General features: G+C 37.2%; 2 protein-coding genes and 1 long non-coding RNA gene across 3 annotated transcripts; 1 reads left to right on the top strand and 2 right to left on the bottom strand.

Moving 5' to 3' along the window:
* Positions 1–4,604, bottom strand: LOC145214661 (uncharacterized). Its single transcript, XR_013857096.1, has 5 exons — positions 4,181–4,604; positions 3,807–3,944; positions 3,522–3,653; positions 406–536; positions 1–54 (listed from the first exon to the last, which is right to left on the bottom strand). It is a non-coding gene; the product is annotated as an uncharacterized LOC145214661 (long non-coding RNA).
* A 6,099-nt stretch (positions 4,605–10,703) lies between these two features.
* LOC145214277 (uncharacterized) lies at positions 10,704–13,397 on the bottom strand. Its single transcript, XM_080082774.1, has one exon. The coding sequence runs from the start codon at positions 13,395–13,397 to the stop codon at positions 11,556–11,558; it is 1,842 nt and encodes a 613-aa protein (XP_079938900.1). The 3' UTR covers positions 10,704–11,555.
* Positions 13,398–20,964: 7,567 nt separating this feature from the next.
* Positions 20,965–22,723, top strand: LOC145215597 (receptor-interacting serine/threonine-protein kinase 1-like). Its single transcript, XM_080084311.1, has 4 exons — positions 20,965–21,018; positions 21,416–21,588; positions 21,654–22,519; positions 22,575–22,723. Exons 1-4 carry the CDS (start codon positions 21,001–21,003, stop codon positions 22,721–22,723), a joined length of 1,206 nt encoding a protein of 401 aa, XP_079940437.1. The 5' UTR covers positions 20,965–21,000.
* Positions 22,724–22,816: the final 93 nt, after the last annotated feature.

Below are 22,816 nucleotides of genomic sequence, written 5' to 3'. Positions count from 1 at the left end.
GCTGGGAGTTCGTACTTGATAACGTCAATCACAAGTTTTACTCAATACGTCTCCCTGCAAAAGTTTCGCAACAAAATCACAATTGTGGACAAAATTGACATCCAACATTTGTAAGCAAACTATAGTTTTATCAGCGTTAACTTTTTACAAAAACACTCCCTATTCCAGGCTTAAATCAACAGCAGTGTACTAAGCAGGCCCCAGAAGTACGCGACCTAATGCATTTAAAACAACAGTCATTTTGTTCTTGGATGACCTTTCACCAGTTTATGTTAGCATGGCATAAATATGCAAATTTAACGCTTGGGTCAATTTGTACAACTGCTCGGCCGAGCACAGAGCATTTAAAACAACGATGGTCGGTACCGAGTACTGGGGTTCTGGCTCGGTTTGGAAACAACCAACCTTGTAAAGCTGCACTGACCAAACACAACCATCTGTACATTTCCAACAAGTTTCTACAAGTAAACTGCAACTCTCGATAATTGTCAGAAGCTCGGATATAATCACATTTATCACCAATTTTTCTGTGGACCCTGCAAAAGTAAATTTGTAATTAAATACCTGCCATTGCAGTTGGATTGGTTCTCGTCTTTTAATAACCCTAAATCAAAACGAAGTAAACAAGTGATATGTAATAGAACAAATGGTAAAATCAGTTTTTATTAGTTCATGATAGTTTTTGTTACCAACATAAGCATTGGAATATTTTGAAATTTGTTTAACTCAGTAAAAACCCGTAATCTTGCAAGTGTTTATAAAATAATAAAAAGCATTGGAAGTTTAGAAAGGTAAATATTTATGATGTTAATTTGTTAATCATATTTCTAAAAGAAAAAAATGGGAAGGGAGGCTTTTCTATATAATATTCACTTTATACTTTACATGTCATATTTAACTGATTTACACACTGATTTACATATACACACCATGTTTTTGAAAGCAAGCGAATGGGTCCCCACACCTGTGTTTAGGTGAATCGGTTATGATTTAAAGATGGTGCGATTATTTTCTATTATTGGGGAAAAGTTAGCACAAAGCATCAATCCAAACTTAAAAAGGTTTTGTTCATGTTCTTTTTTCCATTATTATTTTGTTAGATATTTAGAAAAGTACGAAAAAAAAACATTTCCAATCATCTGAGAATTTAATCTCTAGCTTTGACCTGTATATTAAGGCCAGTTCTAAAATAGCTACAAAATTTCCCAGTCAACCCACTACAGATACAAAGGGTTATGAAGAGATTTTGCAGCAATGGTATGTATATGTAAGAAATTGCTCTTCACTTAACTTTGTATTACAAAATCTTTACCATTGACCTACAGTAGTCCCTGCTGTGCAGCAACACTATGACCATATAATATTAACAACTTTTACCCTGACATGTATTACCTGAAGAGTCCAACTGAAAAAAGTGCATCCTAACATGATAAACATGTAGCATTGCTGGCAAAAACACCTCATTTCTAATCACCAAAACTAGAAGAGTGGCTTTCTGATATACTTCCATTTTATTTGTTCTATACAATATTTATCACTTTACTATACACATCATTTGATCTACACATATGATTGTTTTTGTAAACAAAAACTAATGGGTCCCCACACGCGCGTTTGTGCGGATTTGCGGTAAACAAATGTTGCGGTGATTTTTAGATTCTTAAGGACAAATTTTTAGAAAGCATTAACCCAACAATAAAAAACAATTGTTCTTATTTTTTGCACTATTATTGTCAAATAATTACAAAAACATAAAAAAGGACGAAACAAATACTTCAATTTAATCTTTTGCTTTAACCCGGATATTGTCGTCCAAGGTCAGGTTTTAAACGCATTTTTTTTCTAGAAAGCTGTAACAGTTGTGTTACAGACACATTAAATTAAAAAGCAATTTGCTACAAGTGTATACATAACAAATTGTTTTTCATTTAACTTTGTTTCGCAAAACGAGTAACATTGACCTCTAGTAACCTCTCAGGGTACACATGCCAAACGACTCTTTGACCTTTTGACATCGTTTTCAATAACCGTCCTTAGTGTTCAACAATACCATTTAGCCTAATTTATACATGTCTTGTGTATTGATTCCTAAATTGATTGTCAAAAAACGCTACCTTATGACGAAAGAAAGTTCTGAACTGTGTTAGTAATACCTACTAATTGACCTTAAGTAACCCGTGGTCATGCGGCGGCCAACCTGACAACGAGCATTTAAAAAACATTTATCTTGCAAAAAAGTCAAGGTTATTTTTTCATCTTTATTTTGATTAACAAAGTTTTGCTTGGCATATACAAAACCGAAGCACGCTTATTAGGTTTAAATCACGTCATAGGTGTGAAACCTTTGCCAAAACTGAAAATGTGAGTGATAACTTAATAAAACGACATAGCATTGCTGTGCAAAAACAGCTGATTTCTAATTACAGAAACGACGTCTCGTAAAACGTCTGTCCGACGTCAAGCTGAGCCCTCCTGCTATCGTAAACCAATGAGTTACTCTCTTGGGACTTCTGTCTACAGTGTCTTTCTTGACCAAACGAGCATTAGACACATTTACGTTTCGGGGGCCTGTGGGTGAACCGCTGGGTAATTCGGGGTCAAACTTCTGGAGGATCAAGTTTGGTTTAATAACCAACATATGTCCAAGTTTGAATAAACTTGAAGCACTCTTTCTTTACCAAACCAGTGTTACGAACCAGCGTTAAATTTTTTACGTTTCGGGGGCCTGTGGGTGAACCGCTGGGTAATTCGGGGTCAAACTTCTGGAGGATCAAGTTTGGTTTGATAACTAACATATGTCCAAATTTGAATAAATTTAAAGCACTCTTTCTTTACCAAACAAGCGTTACAAACCAGCGTTAGACAGAAAAAAGAAAAAAAAATACGGACAAAAACAATGTGTCCCCTTCAAGGAAGGGGACCCATAATTACTACCCAGTAAAACATCTATTTGTGCATCAAGCAGAGACCTCCTGCTCTGCATTAAACCACCAGGGTGCCCTTGGAACATCTGTGATTTGGTTTAGCTGTAGGATTTAATCAATTTAACAAAAACATTTGCTTATTCAGGGCTGTAAAGGTAACCATTTGGTTGAACAGGCTAAAATTTTAAATACTTAACACGGGACCCACTACAAACAATTGTTTAAATCTTCAGCACAGCATTCTTGTATTTCTGACCTTTAACACTGGTAAACCTACAAACAATAATTTTGGGGTTAAGTGGTGAAAAATAAGTGAATCTTACTAAAAGTTAGAAAAAGCTTGTCAAAATGAACTGCTGCATGCAGTCTGCTGGTTGCGTGCTGGACACCCCTGCATTAGAACTCTTTACATTGCACCAAGGATTAAATTTAACTAACATGTGTATAAATTTAAGAACATTTGTAACAACCTTTTTTGACCAAACCCACGGCAAAATTTAGTGTTAGACAGAAAAAATACAAACAAATACAATATGTGACCCCTTAAGGAAGGGGATCCATAAATATATATCCTTTATATGAATAATCCAAACAAACCTGGTTTAAATCATCTGCTTTTCACTCTTCTTGCACATGGAAAGATTTCTCACTTAATTCAATGAAAACTTTTCCCATTTAAATGAAGTCTCATCTAATTGCATTTTTGTATGCTGTTGGTGGATCATGTCACTGTATCAAGCAAAATAAATTGGATTGATATAAAGTACAATAGGCTAACTATATAATGAAAATTATTGTAACACTTAAACATAGATTTACTTGCTAATTTGCATACGCTAATATATACAGTACAATAACACAATGGTATCCATTACAACTTACTTCTGTTGCTCATAACAAAGTGTCAAATTTTTGTATTGTTAGCAGTAGATTGTTTTGCAACTTCCTCATTCAGCTGGTTCGGTTGAAATCATGAATTGTTACTTCTCCAGTTAAGATCAACTTCAAATTATTTCTTCCCTTTGATAAGAATTAAATAATATTTTAGACTGGTGAATGGGACCTACGCGAGCATCACAAACAAACCAACAATAAATATATTTTGTTTCATAATTTACATTTCATAATCAATTCTATACATAGCAATACTAAGTGAAACATGCAGAATTTTGTTGATGTTATAAAGTAAATCATGTCATGGAAATGTGACGCAAGATTGAGCTTTGAAAGCAGCGGAAAAATTAAAAAAAACTTACCTCAGTTAGCAATGCAGTACACAGTCACGCAAATTGCATGCGTTTGGTCTGTGACATCACACAAAATCAATCATGGGATTTCATGCGATGGTTTATAAGTTCAATTTGAAATTTCCTTTTGCTTGTAAACAAAAAGCGTTTTTAAGTTAGTAATTTGATTCCCCACTTGTTTAACATTCACTGCAACCACACCCTTTTTTTGCCTTCTTCGCTACATATATTTGTTTAACTTAACACAGATCGGATGAGTAAAACAATAAAGTCTCGTACAGCAGGCGTGAAAACCAGAGGTCAGAGGTGTACGGAGTCAAAATTTTTAGACTCCGACTCCGTAAAAATTAACTCCGACTCCAGTCCTGCTCCTGATGAAAGACGCAATATTACACTCCGACTCCTGATAATACTCGATGTCACAAACAATTCCTGTTCCTACTTTTTAAGTTAATATTACCTATAAGACCTGAAAATAAATGAACATTTGAACTGAACAGAAAGAAGGAATAACACTTGTTGCAAAGGAAATTGAAGGTTAAATCACTGTGGTAGTATCCAAGCAAAACAAACCAGTTATGACAAAAAACTTTTTCTTTTAAGTTGTTAGTACCAATAAGACTGAGTGAACAGAAAGAAAGAATAACACTTTTTGTAAAATGTTTTGCAATTAAAAGTCAAAAAACCACTCCAGTATTGTGAAAAATCAGACATTCCTGAGAAAAACTCACATGAATGCAGTGTGAATGGTAAGTAAACATTGGCAGTAGCAATGACAGGACAGTGCATTCACAGCTTTGTAAGACATTCACAGAAGAAAAAAAACATGCATAAGGAGGATAATGAAAAAACTTACTGGGGTAGCATTTTCATTTATTTCGGTGTTCTAATTATTTATTTCTTACACAACTTATAAAATTCAGTGTCATTTAATATAAATCAATGACTTTATTAATCAAATAACTGATAATCCCATAACTCCAAAGTTTAAACTAAATTGTAAACGATTTTGTGTGTCCTTTCTTCCGGCGCTTGAAACTATCCGACAGGGTTTCTTTCGGTGGTTTCTTTTCCTGTCGAACCCCACCCTCTTTCCCTAACACGGGTGGTTAGTTCATAGGGCCCCCTCGATTGGTCCCACCAACGTTACCCCCCCAGTCGAGTTTACCCACAATGCGCCAACCTCACCTTCTTGTGAGCCCCCGTCACCTAACGCCTTTTAATACGGTGTAGCTGCAGCGCGTTCAACCATGATCCACCAATTGTGCCCTTCATTGTTTTGCGCTCCATAACGTCTTAACGTTGCGCAGCTATTTCCGGCTTGGTGATTGTTTTAGTGCTATTGTGTCGCTATGTTCACCAAGCGAAATAAACTCATCTCATCATCTCATTTACAATATTGTTTTACAGATATATGTATAACTACTTTAGGCACTTATTTTTCAATGCATAGGTCTTTTCCAGCACTATTTAATACTATTCACCTGATGCACTCGCAGCCATGTTTTTAATATTTAACAACAGTGAAAAATTCATCCAAACTTCACTTTGTGCACCATCGTTCTGTTTATCCACCATTTCATTTTTGCTTATTAATTCTGTTAATTTTTCACGATCAATATGCTCCACTGTACACTCCAAACTGCAATCTAGTCAAACAAAATGTGTGAAAGCATAAAGCAATGTATTTGGAGTTTTGGACTACCGTATTTGCAATGCGATAACAAGGTTAAAGGTCAAATGCATATATCCTATGAGGGCAATTAAAAACATTAAAAAATCACCAAGACGTTGCGAAAGTAAAATAGAAGAAATCGTTTAAATCGTTTTTTAGATCACCCGGAGCAGGAGCAGGAGCCGGAGCCGGAGCCGGAGCCGGAGCCGGAGCCGGAGCCGGAGCCGGAGCCGGAGCCGGAGCCGGAGCCGGAGCCGGATTCCATTTTACGTTCATAAACGTCTTGCTAAAACAAAACAAAAAATTAAGGTTCTGGTGATTTTTTTTTATTATTTTGATTTGCCCTCAGGAAATATGTATGTGACCTTTAACCTTGCTATCGCATTACAATTACAATAGAAATACGTTGCTTTCGCCCGATTGTTTTGATGAGACTGCAGTTTGGATTTGGAGTGTACAGTGTAGCATCACAGTTTAGAGCAGGGGTGTCCAACCCGTGGCCCGCAGGAAGGTTCTGAGTGGCCCGCGCGGAATTTTTTGAAATGACTTATATTATGAACTTTAACGCCTGCCCAATTTATGTCGATCTTGCATTCCGAGGATTGACATTTATTGTTTGCTTTATTACTTTGTTAATAGAGTAATACACAACTGTTCAACTTACTTTTATTGCATCACAATGCACATTGTTAAGCATCACAGTTTCTGCATTGTTACGTCTACAATCTTACTCTTGCTTCTAGAGTCAGTCAATATTTCTTGCTTCATTGTTGTACATCTGATATCAAACACTCGCGCAAAACGCATTCAGCAGTGAAATATCTTACACACTCTGCAGTGATATAGATCATGTCAAATAAGAAACGAAAAGCAAGTAACGCTAACAGAATACACTAAGAAAAGCGGACATGTGGACAGCCATTTTAAGATTACAAATTAGCAGTAAACACTCAACTGGCCCGCGCAATCATTCGTAAACCGCATGTGGCCCTTTGGCCAAAAAGGTTGGACCCCCCTGGTTTAGAGTGAGCAACCATGAATATTGATCGTGAAAAATAACCAGAATTATTAAGCAAAAATGAAATGGTGGATAAACAGAACGATGGTGCACAAAGTGAAGTTTGGATGAATTTTTCGCTGTTGTTAAACATTGAAAACATGACTTATCTGGGATATGTTCGGTGCAAGAAATGCAAAAAAACACTGAAGGATGATCGTTATACAAGCGGAACCACTCATTTAAAAGAACATGCTTTAAACCAGTGGTTCTCAACCGCCGGTCCGTGGACCGGTGCCTGTCCGTGTCAGCTTTCCTGTCGGTCCGCCAAATATATTACAAATTTATATCTCAATTGCGAAATGCATGATGTTGAAGGTTGAGAAATCATGTGGAAGTCAACGCTCTACTTCACCTTGCAGAAACTTTATTAGAACTGCGTTTAACACATACGATATCAAACAGACAGCAGCAAACTTCCCATTAAGTTTAATTTTTCATATTTTTTTGGAATTACATAGTTTTGTCGTGATTACATTTTGGGTTGATTTGAAAGTCCACCGGCCCGCAAAATTTGTTTTGAAAGTTTACCGGTCCGCAAATTTAAAAAGTTGAGAACCACTGCTTTAAACTGTGTCCAGAAACGTAAAAGTTCACAGGAAAAAAATTCCAGTTTTGTGCAAGTAAAGAAAACAATACCAAAAGCATACAAAGACAAAATTCTTGAAGCTTCCACACAATTTATCACTCTAGATATGCGTCCTTTTTCAGCTATTGAAGGAAAAGGCATAGAAAAACTTGCTGACATTTGCATTGAAATTGGGGCAAAGTTTAAAAGAGTTGAATCTAAGCAAATATTACCATCTAGGAACACAATAAAACGAAATGCTGATAGTAAGGCAAAACTTGCAAAATCTTCTTTGGTACAAAATCTGTTAACAGCATCTGATCAAAATGGAGTGTTCGCAGCCACCTGTGATATGTGGACTGATTTAAAATCTCGCCACTTTGTATCTCTGATGGTGCATTTTGTGATGAATGGCTTTCTAAAGTCTCAAGTTTTAACTGTGTATGAATTCCAAGATTCAAAAAAGTCTGGAGAAAATATTCGAAAAAGCATAGAAAATACTTGTAAAGTATTAGGAATTTCTTTGGATAGCCTGGTTAAAAAGTGTTATTTTGTAACTGATAATGGTAGTAACATTAAACTTGCCCTAGCAAGTTTTCATAGAATTCCTTGTGCTTGTCACATGATCGCTACAGTCTTGCACCATACACTGCAGCTTCACTCTTTAAGTAAGACAGTAAATTGCATTACAGAAGAAAGTCTTGACCTGATGTATGTGCAGAAAATTGTGTCCACCGTTTCTGAAGTAAATGCATTAGCAGCATATTTTAAAAGATCTGGATTAAACTCAAAACTAAAAAGCACCTTAAAGCAAAGCAATGAGACAAGATGGAATTCAACTTTGACTATGCTTCAATCTGTAACAAAAAGCAAGTACGGGGTAGAAGTGCTTCTAAATTCTGTTGGACAAGAAGAAAGAATTGCTAAAATCGATTGGCTGGTTGTTGATATTCTAATTACCTTTTTGCAGCCCTTTGCCGAAGTAACAGTAAGCCATCAAAGCGATAAATGTCCAACTTTACATTGTGTTTACCGTTTTTACTCAATTTTAGAAAGATCAATGTCACCATCTCCCACTGATTCACCAGTGATGAAGTTTTTAAAAAGTCGTGGCAAGTTTTGTTTGGGTGAAAAGTTTGTGATTACAGATGAGCATTTGTTTACGTATACATTTTGCGGAAGTCCCTACAAAAACTACTTCAACAACACAACTTGACCATGGCTATGTTAGCCACCATAGTAAAAGGGCTAGGAATTCTTTAGATGAAGACAACTTTCTGGAATGGCAAGATGAACCAGCTGAAACATTTGGATTAGAACTAGATGAGGTAGAAATTTACAAAACCAAAAAGTTTGATGACACAAGTGACTTTCAAACAGACAACCATTTTGACATACTTAAATTTTGGAACAGTTCACTCCTTCAAAATCAGTTTCCAAGACTAAGCCACCTTGCGCTTGGAATTCTTAGCATACCTGCATCAAGTGCATCAAGTGAGCGTGCTTTTAGTTTTTGTTGCAACACTGTATGCAAAAAAAGATCAAACTTGCTTTCATCCTCAGTAGATTCATTGATAGTATTAAATAGTCTGGAAAAGATCTATGCAGTGAAAAATAATTGCCTAAAGTAGTTATTTATACCTTTAAACAATATCGTAAATGAAAATGCTACCCCAGTAAGTTTATGCATGTTTTTTTTCTATGAATGTCTTACAAAGCTGTGAATGCACTGGCCTGTCATTGCTACTGCCATTGTTTATTTACTATTTACACTGTTATCATGTGAGCCAGGTTTTTTGTCAGGAATTTTTTATTTTTCTCAATACTGGAGTGGTTTTTCTACTTTCAATTGCAAAACATTTTACAAAAAGTGATATTCCTTCTTTTTGTTTAATTCCTTTTAGTTTCAGTGTTTATTTGTTTTCAGGTCTTATTGATATTATTACTCAAAAGAAAAAAAGTTTTTTGCCCTAACTGTTTTGTTTTGCTTGGATACTACCACAGTGATTTTTACCTTCAATTACCTTTGTAACGATCATTTTGCACTGAGTGTTATTCCTTCTTTCTGTTCAGTTCAAATGTTCATTTATTTTCAGGTCTTATTGGTAATATTAACTTAAAAAGTAGAAACAGGAATTGTTTGTGACATCGGAGTATTATCAGGAGTCGGAGTGTAATATTGTGTCTTTCATCAGGAGCAGGACTGGAGTCGGAGTTAATTTTTGCGGAGTCGGAGTCTAAAAATTTTGACTCCGTACACCTCTGGTGAAAACCTAATTGGAAATTGAAGCAATAGATGAGAAAAAATAATGTTGTCGAATGATCATGTTTTGGCAAGGTTGGGAAGGGTTAGGATTTTGATTCAGTTGTGGTAATTGTGAGGAGTTGAGTTGAGTTTATTTCGCTTGGTGAAAGACAACATAGCAACACAATTGCACTAAAACAATCACCAAGCCGGAAATAGCTGTGCAACGTTAAAACGTTATGAAGTGCAAAAAAGTGTCGTAAAATATGTCAAAGATTTGAAATAAAAATCCAGCTAAGGTGAAATTTTTTGTCTCTTGATGGCGTTAAAGATAAAACAAAGCCACAAGTTTGGAAACTCATGTCAAGGTAAAAATCTGTTACCTTTCTTTTTGAAGACAAATATATTTTGCTACAAAAGTATCGTCAGTGTCCACAAAAAAGCAAAAGTGGGTTAAAATAGATAAGACCAATAGTTTTGCCCAAACACAACCATCGCTTAACCAATAGCCTTGCAGACAAAACCGACTGGAAACACGCAGTAAAAGATAAAAGAACACAAGAAAAATAAAATCGTTTCCAAACTTGTGGAAATAGAAGAATTTAAAAAAAACTCCGCACAAACGGCAGGGTAACAAAAACCTTCATTTTAAATACGGTGTGACAATTTTACGGGATTCTGTGACATTTAAACAACAGAAAAATGCTTATTACATTAAAGATACAACTGTTTATGAGCGTTTTATTACAGCGCAATACCTTCTGTAGGTTAGATGTAAGATCACACAATGTCAGGGGCGGCTCGTGCGAGGGGGCTGCGGAGCTGCAGCACCCCCAGTATTTTTACTTGACATTCCTATTCCAAGTTGTTATACAACAATCTTTACATATAGTTTTTATGTTTGATCAGTGTATAATAAGAATAACATTTGTAGCGACTGATCACTTGCTAGATCTAATCCTTAATTGAAGTCCTTTTTGTGCACAATTATATCCGTAATGACTTTGTATTAGTACCAAAGTAAACGCAACGCACGAACAGTCGAATATATATACACACGAGACAAGGACACACTGTTACTAAGGTGACAAATTCGTTACGTAAGAGGTGTTAGATTTATGATGAGTTGTTGACGTGTCCTAACAGTTGTTTCTTACATGACATTAACTATTAAACATATAACAATAGAGATAATACAATTCTAACTTGACAATAGCAAATGCAAAACCCCACACAGGTACCCCCCCTGATAAATGTTTTTCTTGTTGAAATTGTTCAGCACATGATTGTTTATTTCTTGAGTCTTTTCCTTGAATTTTCCTGTCTTCTTTTCTTCTATTATATCTCATTGTCTTTTGGAGAACTTTCGTGTTCTTGATTAATAGTTTTGTTTTCCACGTTGTCGAATCATTGTTGTAGAGGTTGTGTTCGTTTAAATATTTTTCGATCAACTTGATGTCCGTTTCGTTTCATCGAACATTCGTTCAGTTTCTTTCTTTTCGTAGTGAAAACTGGAGTGTTTGATCAAGTGACGAAAACGAGATTCCGAAACGTAGTCATGATCAAATTTTCTCCAATGTGCATGTGCTTCACGTTTGCGAGGGTACGTAGAGTGTGGAGTTGCATTGCTTTGTCATGAGAAACATTGATTCTATAAAAACATAAAATAAAGCGGAAGATATTGTGTCCCTTTTTTTTACTTATTGTTTAGTAATTTAACTTATTCAACAAAAATGTAAATTACAAATGAAGATAAACATGCAAAAAAATAATAATAATAACTATTTAGATGTAACTTATATAATCATGCAACAGTTTACAACGAAATCAAATGTTCGATCAAGTAGTGGCCTCTAATCTAGGATAAATCTTATCAGAATCGTTCCGATTATTTATTGCAGGGTTATCTAAATCAAGTCCCTTATCATCACCCACATAATCAGAAAATTTCGTTACGACGCTTGTCTTAAAAACGTCAACAGCCAAAATTCCATAATATTTGATTGCCCAACCGGTCAGTGCCACACCCCAGAAACAGGCCAAAAACAGAGCAATCATAAAGACAAAGCTGAGAAAGGGTGATGTGATTGAACTTATCACATGCAGAAATATGTTCTTTGTCGCAGCTTCCAACTTGTCTGTCAAAAATGATGAATCCACTTCTACAGTAGGTTCTGTATTAGACTGGATATACTGCGCAAGCTTGTCATGAGTCAATTTGGCTTCTGTAAGAGTCATCAGCATGCTCGTCAAATCTTCGAATCCGTTATTTGACTTAGGAAAATCGTCTAAAAATGATTGGAAGTCCAAAGGCTCTTTTTCGTAGTGTACAGGAGTCAACGTTGGAGTTATGTAATGTACCTTGGAGTCAACATGAGTTAAAGTGTAGTTATCGTACACCAAAAATGAATCGTCAACTTCGAAAGAAAATACCCGGCCAGGAATGTAATTTTCAACGAATTTTACATTCGGATAAACAAATCCATCGCGGTAAAGCTGTCCGATAGATCTGTTGCCTCTGGAATTTGTATACTCTATCAGAGGTCTTGTCGCATAAAAGTCTCCATATTGAAGATTATGAATAATCGTGCCGTTAATTGTTTCGCACGTGATTTCAGTCATTAAATCTGCAACTGTTACAGCAGCGCGTTGTCCACCTAAAACTTGACTGAGTATTTCGCCTGGATATTGGCGTGACAATAAAGCATATACAGTTGTAAGTAGAGACTGTATTTGACACTCCACATAATGTATGTCGCTAGTCATGTTCTCGATACTGTCTTGTATAGCATCCGTTGCTTCATTGATAAAAAGACCGACGTATCTAGAATTGTTCGGTTTCTTAGTATGAAGTCGGAAGGTTAGACTTTCTTCTGTACAATTCATTGGAACTAATATTATTCCGCCCGTACAAATAGCTTTTTGGGAATAACAAGCAGTAACTTGTTGGGAGCATTGAAGCTGTTGATGGATACTGAGTCCCAAAGAAGGAATTTCCAGACGGTATAGTTTCCCTGTATCTGCTTCATGATGTGCAATCATTTGATGAACACCCATGGGAGTTGTCGTAGCGCAATCAACATTTTTGGGAGCCGACCATATAAACGTGCGTGTTCCAACTGTGCAAAAACCTTTATGCACGTTGCAGTTAGACAATATTCCCAACGCACTCTTCATTCGCTTGTTTACAGGGTCGTAGTATATCGTAGATTTGGTTAAAACAGCATTGTTTACGAACCCTACATTCTTTGTTGGCCATTTGTATTCTATGTTCACCTTATTCATCGTGGACCACAAGGTGTTACTTCTTTCAACAAGTCTGCCAACGAGAGGCGCATTCTGTGTGCGGTGCCACTCTTCACATGTCCCGGCCGTGGGTGCTGGAGAAGAGATTGTAGTTTTCGTGTGAAACTTCCCTCCAAAGAAATAAAAATGAGACACATAACTCGTTTTGTACATTTGACACATATGTACTTCGATTGGAATTTGATCTCTTGATGGGTTAAAGACTTTTACCAAACAGTTGCCTTTTTGAGGTGCTACAGTGTTTTTCTTGCAAGCCATAGGTTTCGGTATATAATATTCGCCTTTTGACAGCGAATCGTGGCATAACTGAAAAGACCTAGGTTTGGCAAGAACCAATGGTGCAAAAGCAATCGTAAATACCAAGAGTAAATTCATGATTTAGTCTCTAAATCGTGCAGGTTTTCTAATGATTCTTCCTCTTCTTGTTCTGAATTCCTGTGGATCTTCTTCTGATATTGGTTCTTGAAATTCTTCTGCAGCTTCAAGGACGTCGTTTCCGCTGGAGTCAACAACTGAATTTAAAACTGACTGAGGTGTTCTTCTTTCTTCTTCTGTGGAAATAGGAACATCTGTTATTGGTGAATCACTAACTTCTAGTTGAGGTTGTTCAGAATTTGGCAAATAACAAGTTTTAATGCGATCTATAGTCACAGAGTTAGTGCGTCCATTCAAAGCTAGCACAAAGTATTTATCGTGTCGTTCTAGGACTTTGAAAGGACCGTCATAATGCGCATATAGTGGTCCCTTATTTGCGCCCACTTTAACGAACACGTGTGTGCAACTTTTCAGATGGGGATCAAGGTGCCACTTGATTGGCGGTTGGTTTCATGGTGGTGAGAATCGGATAGTCGATATAAAAGAAGAAAGTTGTTGAGCGAAATCAGTTTTGGGGATATTTGGCTCTGTTTCTTCAAAGAATTCGCATGGTAACCTCAACGTCTTTCCATAGACTAGTTCAGCAGGACTACAATCTATATCGGATTTGATGGTGGATCTAAGACTTAAAAGTATGAGACTTAGGTTTGAGTACCAATTGTTTGGATATTCATGTGCTCGAAGTGCAGATTTCAATGATCTATGTTGTCTTTCAATATATCCGTTACTAGCTGGGTGGTACGCTGTAGTTTGACAAAGTTTTGCACCTAAAAACTCACAAAGATCTGACCATAAAGAAGAAGTAAACTGGGCGCCTCTGTCTGTAGTAATACGCAGAGGACAACCAAAACGAGATACCCAGTGTAACAAGAAAGCGTTGGCACAATTTGCAGCAGTGATTTCTTTCAACGGTATAGCTTCAAACCATCGAGTCCAACGACATACGCACGTTAGCAAATATGAGTATCCTTCACATATCGGCAAAGGGCCAACTATATCAACACTGATATCAGTAAATCGACCATGAGGTGCCAAATAGCGTCCAAGTGGTGCTCTGTTATGAATGGTTACCTTTGATTTCTGACAGGCAATACATGACCTACACCATTGCAAAATATCGGTTCTCATACCATGCCACAGAAAACGATCTCCTATAAGTTTTTTTGTGGCTTTTATTCCTGGATGAGACAGTCCATGCAAAGCTTCAAAGACTTTCTTACGATAAGATTGAGGGACAATTGGTCTAAAGATTCCGGTCGAAATATCACCAAGGAGTGATTTGTCTGAATCTGGCAGCATTCGCCTAACAAGTTTCAAAGACACATACCTATCTGATAGTTCAGCAAGAAATGCCTCGTCATCTTGTTCATCTGACAACTGATCCAGGGTAAATACTTCTGTTGGTAAGGAAATAGAATTCACCTCAATTCTTGACAACGAATCTGCTACAACATTCTGAAATCCGGTCAAATATTCTATTTTGTCAGTAAATTGGGCTATATAGTCAAAGTGACGGGTTTGACGAGGTGAATGGTGATCGTTAGCTGATTGAAATGATCTGACTAGCGGTTTGTGATCAGTCACCACATTAAACGTCCGTCCCTGTAAAATGTACTTGAAGTATCGAATAGCTCTATAAATCGCAAGCAATTCGCGATCGAATGTTGAGTACCGTTTTTCAGCCGATGAAAGTGGTTTGGAATAGAACGCCAAAGGCTTCCACTGTCCTTCTTCGAATTGATTTAAACATGCACCAAGAGCAAACCCGCTGCTATCGCACACAAGAGAAAGTTTTCCATCAATTTTTGGGTATGTTAACATCATTTTATCACTTAACTTAGTTTTTAGGTCTTCGAAAGCTGCTATTGATTCAGGCGACCACTCTAGACGTTGATTTTTCTTAATTATTCCTGTCAGCATGACATTTAAATGCCGTAAGCTATCTGCAGCATGAGGAACAAATTTCCGATAAAAGTTGTACATACCAAGGAATCTACGAAGTTCATTTGCAGTAGTTGGTTGTGGAAATTCTCTTATAATTCGTACTCGATCCTTGATGGGGGTTATTCCAGACGTTGATAAGCGATATCCTAAGAAAATGACTTCTTGTTGTCCAAAAACACTCTTCTTTTCGTTGATTAGCAATCCGTGTTCTGTTAGTCTCTGAAAAATCTGTTTCAGATGTTTACAGTGTTCTTTTTCGTTTCTACTGGCAATTAATAGATCATCCATGTATGCAAAACAAAAATCTTCAAATCCACGAACAACTTGATTGATAAACCTCTGAAATGTTTGTCCAGCATTACACAAACCAAAACTCATTCTCTTGTACGCGAAGTTACCAAATGGCGTCGCAATCGTTGTCTTTTTGATTGAATCTGGGTGCATCGGAATTTGGTGATAAGCTGATAACAAATCAATTGTACTGAATATCTTTCGTCCAAACAAAATATTGCAGAAGTCATGCAAATATGGCATAGAATATCTGTCTTTAATTGTAATTAGGTTGAGACGACGATAATCACCAACACAGCGATAAGTTCCATCCTTCTTTCTAACCATGTGTAAAGGGGAAGACCAACAACTATTGCTTGGTTCGATTATCCCCTTATCTAATAACTCGTTAAACTTTTGTTTGGCCGCAACCATCATTTCAGGTGAAAGCCTACGCGGATGACAAGACACAGGATATCCTTCTGTTTCAATTCTATGTTTGACGTCATGTTTGACTGGAACTTTGGGCGAGAAGTTTGAAGTTAAAGAAGGAAAATCGCTTAACAGCTGCGCAAATTGGTTCGGTTTCGCACCTTTCTGTACTTTGTCAACTTTAACGCGTTTCTCACGTGCGAATTTTAAACCGAAATCAGCAGCAACGTTATCATCTTTGTCTTTTCTCCCAATGTTTTCTTTCACACCTTCATTAGAAATTGCACATACTGACAACTGTTCAAATGATTTAGGCTTTTTTCGCTTACTGAATGTCTTCGATCTATGCAACTTCACAGTCTTTTCTGAGCAGCGATTGACGCTCGGCGAGATCAACTGTTTTCTTCGGGTGTCGATCAACAAATCAAAGTTTTCCAGGAAATCAGCGCCTATTATAGCTTTAGGAACGTCACAAACCAAAAACGTCCAAACGAATTTCTTTTCCAAAGCTATGTCAATCTTTATTGTAATTTCACCAAAAGATTTGATAAACGTACCGGAGGCACTGACTAACCGTAAAGGTTTAGAGCGAGAAAATCTTCGTGCAAACCACAAAGGAACAATACTAACATCACTTCCACAATCAATAAGAAAAGGTAAATTTCGGATTCTGTCGGTTACTGAAAAGGTCTTTTTAGTTTGATTTGATCTGATGCCCTGACACTTTACCGACCTTGACCAGGGCGCGATCCGTTTTTTGGACTCATTGCACAAGGAGGAGTGCATCTATATGCATCATTGCCATAAGTAGCATGATGATAGCATAGTTTATGCGGTGGATGGCTAGTCTGTTTAGGCGTCCAAGAATTTTGGTGCCAACTGTTGAACCGCGGTCTAAAGGAAGAATTCTGCTGATAATAATTTCCCTTATTCTGAGAGTAATTAAACCGAGGACGATAGTTGTTTCGCGGATGACGAAAATGTGATTGTCGAAAGTGTTGATTTTCCGACTTGCTTACTGGTTGCTGGCGATTCTGTTGGCTGCCATTCATTAAATTCACGGTTTGCATGGTTTTTATCGAATCAATATCATCCGCTATTTTGGAAAGCCTTTTCTCAAAATCGTCATTTACTAAGGTTTGCGAGTTTACAAGCGAAGACGACTGGGCAAACCCAGAACTAGTCGCTGGAATTGATGATGATGATGATGGTGGCGTCGGTTTGCGAACGAACAAGTGTGGCGAATTAAGCATCATTATCGAATCGGCTGTTTCCGCTAGTCGATCTAGACCTTGATCGATACTGGCTGAAAGAACAAGTCTAACTTCCTGTGGCAAGCGATCCAAAAACAACTTTTTTAACAAAGCAATTGCTGAAGGGCTTAATTCTCCGTAATTTGCTAGCAACACTTTCATTTCGGCTAGCATTTCACTAGGTCGCTTGTTACAAGGAGAAGAAGAACTTAGAAGCTGATTCAAGCGCATTAACTCTTCTGTTTCATAGAATTTCGAAAGGGTTCTTTTTAAAGCTGTGTATGGAAATTCCAAATCGCGGTCTAAGATAATATGTCCAACTTTGGCAATTTGTTCTTCACCAAGCCTCGGAATTACAGCGGTGTACCTTTCAAACTCACTGACAACATTATTTGCTTCAAATATAGTCTCAACTGTCGCAAACCACACAGAACACCGTTCTGGCCAAAACTTAGGTATGTTCAACTTGGCTAGCAACATACCTCTGGTCGTCATAGTAAGAGGATCTGACAGAAAATGCTCTTTTAAGGGATTGGTTCTGCTCTCGGGTATTTGACTAATTGGCGGGGACGATGACCCTGAATCGGAACTATCATGGCAAAAGGCCGTTTGAGGTTTTAACCCAGCACTATGTGCAGTGGCCGCTACTTGATCAGCACGACTACAAGTGGCGGTTTCAACATTAAATGTTCTCAATTCACTGGCATTGAAATTAGGCGTAGAAGTAAGTTTAGGTTCCTTCGATTTAGCGAAAGGAATAAAATTCTTAACGTAAGACATACTAAAATCTAAGATAGCATAAGACACACACAATCACAACCAAACCAAAGCAAATCAGTAAAACAATTAAGTAAAATAGTGCACATTCACCGGTTAATATGTTGAAGTATCAGAAGGGTGCGAGTTCTGGTCACGTCGGGGTATCACCATTTATGTAGCGACTGATCACTTGCTAGATCTAATCCTTAATTGAAGTCCTTTTTGTGCACAATTATATCCGTAATGACTTTGTATTAGTACCAAAGTAAACGCAACGCACGAACAGTCGAATATATATACACACGAGACAAGGACACACTGTTACTAAGGTGACAAATTCGTTACGTAAGAGGTGTTAGATTTATGATGAGTTGTTGACGTGTCCTAACAGTTGTTTCTTACATGACATTAACTATTAAACATATAACAATAGAGATAATACAATTCTAACTTGACAATAGCAAATGCAAAACCCCACACATTTATGGCATTAATCGGCATTTTATTAAAATAAAATTAATAACAATTTTGTATTATTAAAAAAAAGATTTTGAAAAAATAATAATTATAATAAGTTATCTATGGCGGAGCTGCAGCTCCAGTTTCGTGACGTTTCATGACGTTTTCAGTTGTGCGCATGCGCACTTGGAAAAGCTACATGCCGGGCGAAATAGGCGAGAGGGGGCTGTGGCTCGCGCAGCCCCTCCCGTGACGTAGCGCTAGTTGTGTTGTCTGCTTCGCGTCAGTGAGCTTCAAAGCCAAACCCGTGTACTGTGTTTTTAAGTTCGACAGTAAGTGCAGTTAAAGAATTATTTTGCTATCATTAAATTTGTTGTTTGACTGTTAGTCGTGACTTTTTAAGATGACTGTAAGTGGGTTTCAGTTTTTACAGTTATCATTGAATTAAATAAGTGTATCTAACACCTTGAAAAAGAAAAAAGGGTCATCTAACACCTTCAAAAGTCACAATTAACCTTTATAATAAATAATTGAATTAAAAAGAGTTATGAAAGTATGGGACAAAACATCTGCCACTCCAATGTCATGCAGGAATAAGCAACAACAAGAAATACTTAGTTTTAGTTCCTAAAGCTACCAAACAATAATTAAATTTGTGACTGTAAAGTTAAATGCCTTACTGAAATTCAGGCAATATCAAATGCAGAACAAACAACTGCAAGCAACAGGAATTTTGAAATGAAGACAAAAAAAGAGTGAAGACAATTTAAAGTGTGGATTTCTTAACACACCATATGGACAGTATTTGCAACCAAGTGCAATCATGTGTATTGATATAATGGACATGTACTGTTTGTCTAAACAGTAGCTGCTAAATTGCTTCACAGGAAGTGTTTCTTAAAAATGATTATTCTACAGACAAGATAGTAGTGACACCAAGCACATCCTATTGTTGACAAAGAACAGCTAGCTACTCAAAATGTTTCTGTAGATCTGATGTTCATGATTACTTTGAAAATAATTTATCTAGAGATGATGTTTAGACAAGTTAAACTACTAGGATGAAAAATCCTTTTTTGCTGTTTCCATGATTCCTTCAAAGGCAAAACAGTTCTTTTTAACACTGACAAAGATGCCAGTTTTGCTGAGGAACACCAATATATCCAAAAGACTTGCAGTGCTAGTATTAAATAGAAAAACAGTTTCTTAGTTATCATTTGGGATTAAGGAAGAAGCTATTAATTATCATGCCCAAACTATAACTTCATGATTCATTTTGGTTGGAAAAAGGAAGCACCAGATTTAATAGTGTGGTTTAAATTTAAGTGGGAGTGTTGTAAATTTTAAAGCTTGAAGGCGGTTTGAACTTGAAGGAAGGAATTAAAAGCTATTTGCCAGCAAGCAGCGATTATTGCAGTTAAGAAACTAAAATACAATTAATAGTCTGTTCACAAAAATTCAAGAAAGATGTTTAAATGAACAAGTTCTGAAACCAATGTAATGTGGTTGTTAAATTAGTTAGTTATGATACCAATAAAAAGCTGTATGGCTAGTTTTTTTTGTGTGTGACATTAATCTGTGAAGTGTCATAGAATATGTTGAAAACGCTGACTGTGACTAAATTTACTTAAATGAAACATGACAATTTTTGTTGTCGAACTGAAATTCCTGTTGTGTTTTACTGTTATTACAACCGCTTCGTTTCGAAGCTGTGCCACGTATGTTTTTGTTTTTCACATTATTACTGAACGTTATTGTGTTCAGCCCGTCGCTGTGCAAGTAAACAAAATACACAAATGATGCCGTCTGCTGTTTACACTCGTGTCCATTATTGCGTCACAATGGGCAGCACCCCCACAAATTTTAGGCACGAGCCGCCACTGCACAATGTTAATTTCAGGTTTTAAGTCACCGGTTGCGAGTAGTAGCTAAAATGTTTTTAGGAGACGAGGCACAGCTATGGCACAATGTTCAAACGTTTTGATAGTTCCTTCGCGAGATAGAAACCGGTCCCTACCACGGACAGTTTTTCCCCTGTTTAGTGCATTTCGCTGTATTTTCACCAAGCAGCATGAACTTGACTTAAACGAAGATTAATCAAAAGCAATCACACAAATGCACAAGCGTCTTGAAAAGTGGTTTCGTATCTTTGTTTTATCGATAGGAAGTGAACGCGAGACAATAATGATGAAAAGCTTTTGCAGCGAACTGTGCGACACTCCAGGAAATATCAGGTGGGGAATTCGGCAATATTCGCAGACAAGTTTGTGTTCCAAACGACTGCTGAGTGAAAGAGTTTACGTATACATTTGTCGAACTTCAACTGATGACAACGGTTTAACTCGGTAACAGAAATCATTTGTTAGGCAGAATTTTGTGCATTTTATGAAGCTTTATTAAAATTTGCTTCTTGTTGTTTGCAGCAAATCAATAGCGCAGAAAAGTAGTGAAAATATTTAGTAGCATTTCATGTAATTAATTTTACAATGGCTTCAACAAACGAAGTAAGTAAAACTGTGATAATTTACAACTTTAGTTGTGTTACTAGCATTTTGCGAACATTGTAATAATGCAGAGAATTATTCAACTATAACAAACCTATAGGGCAGTGGTTCTTAACCTTTTTTCCTTGCTGCACCCCTTTCAAATCACCAACCAATTTTCGCTCCCCCTTCTGTAATTGCTTTAATAGAATAGACCTAACCAACCTTAAGGATTCAGCACCCCCGCACCCCCTAGGAACAGTTCTCGCACCCCTTGGGGGTGCGTGCACCCCAGGTTAAGAACCCCTGCTATAGGGGATAGTTAGCTAAACACCTTCAGGACTGACAGGCATATATTTGCAGTGGTTTGTAAAGTAAAACATATTGCAGGTTTATAATTTGTTTTGTTTCCGTAAAGTTACAAGAATTGGACTGTGATGACATCACTTGTGACCTTCGCAAATTTGTGGCCGGTTCAGGAGGTTTCGGGGATGTTTTATTTGGATACCACAATGGGTTAAAGAAGGAAGTTGCCATTAAAGTCTTTAAGGTGGCTGGCGGAACAGATGAAAAGTCACTGGTTGTGAAAATGTAAGTCGTAAAATTTACCACTTACGTAAAACACAAAAGCCATATTTATTAAAAATATTCAATAGGATAAAGGAAGAAATGGAACACTTGCTGAAAGCGGATCATGAAAATGTCGTTCGAATTTTCGGCTACGTCCAATGGTCTTTTGCAATGGGAATTGTGATGGAATACTGCAAAGGTGGAGATTTAGAAACTTTACTAATGGATACATCCAAAGAACTGGGCCTTGCTGTGCGCGTTCGCATTTTATACCAAACAGCATCAGCGATGGCTTTCTGTCACAATTTGCCCGACAAACGTCTAATTCATCAGGCCCTAAAACCTGGAAACATTTTGCTGACTGAAGAACTATGCTGCAGATTGACTGATTTTGGAGCCGCCGAACTGGCAACTTATAGTACTTCAGCAACTGTGGATATTTCAGCACGAACCAAGAAAGAAAGGCTCCAATACACTCCCTACTACACCGCTCCTGAAAAACTGAAGGACCTCACCATTAAACCGAGGAAGGAACAAGACGTGTACGCTTTCGGGATGATTTGTTACTGGCTTTTTGCTCGTAAAGCTCCTTATCCACGCCTGGCAGAAGAAGAGCGAAGGGAGTTATTGGAGCAAATCAAGAAAGGAAAACGACCAGATTGTCAGGAAATACAGGATTGGATGCAAACTTTGGTCGGTGAAGACAGAGAAATCGCAGAGCAACTCCAAATACTGATGAAGCGATGCTGGGATCAAGATCCCACAAAACGTCCCACAATGACTGACATAAAAGGAGAGTTAAAAACGTATTTTGACAAACAGAAAACCACCAAGCTACTTTCTCAAGTTTTGACGACTTTAACTCAAATGAATTTGAACGAGCAACCGCAAGTCAGCGAAGGCCGACGCGTTCCTCTTCACTATTTTTCAACCCGAACCAGAAGTTTTCAAGGTAAAAATTCAAAACTAAACACAAACTTTCGCAAAACAACCAAAATATTTCACAGTTCCCTCTACATCAGTCGACACCGCAGAACGTTCAAACGAACCACCAGTTGGCGCACAAGAGCACAGACAGTCTCACTCTTCTCAACAAGGGGAAATTTCCTCTAGTAGCAGTTCGCAGAAACCGGGTATGAGATACTACTCCCCCTAAAGATGTCCACAGATACATTGTTGTTGTTAACAGAATATATCATTTAGTTCATATTACATTTTGTGATTCAGATCCAGTTAGACACGATGATGA

This window comes from Phallusia mammillata, chromosome 2 (assembly GCF_965637545.1).
Source record: "Phallusia mammillata chromosome 2, kaPhaMamm4.hap1.1, whole genome shotgun sequence".
Classification (NCBI taxonomy): Eukaryota; Metazoa; Chordata; class Ascidiacea; order Phlebobranchia; family Ascidiidae; genus Phallusia; species Phallusia mammillata.
This window is presented reverse-complemented; position numbering and strand designations above follow the sequence as displayed.

What these genes read in the sequence shown, in the direction of transcription:
- LOC145214277 (XM_080082774.1), bottom strand. Translation starts at nt 13,397, where the DNA reads ATGAATTTACTCTTGGTATTTACGATTGCTTTTGCACCATTGGTTCTT.
- LOC145215597 (XM_080084311.1), top strand. An exon ending in AAGTCACTGGTTGTGAAAAT is followed by an intron (nt 21,589 to 21,653) that starts GTAAGTCGTAAA and finishes AATATTCAATAG; the next exon opens with GATAAAGGAAGAAATGGAAC. An exon ending in CCGAACCAGAAGTTTTCAAG is followed by an intron (nt 22,520 to 22,574) that starts GTAAAAATTCAA and finishes AATATTTCACAG; the next exon opens with TTCCCTCTACATCAGTCGAC.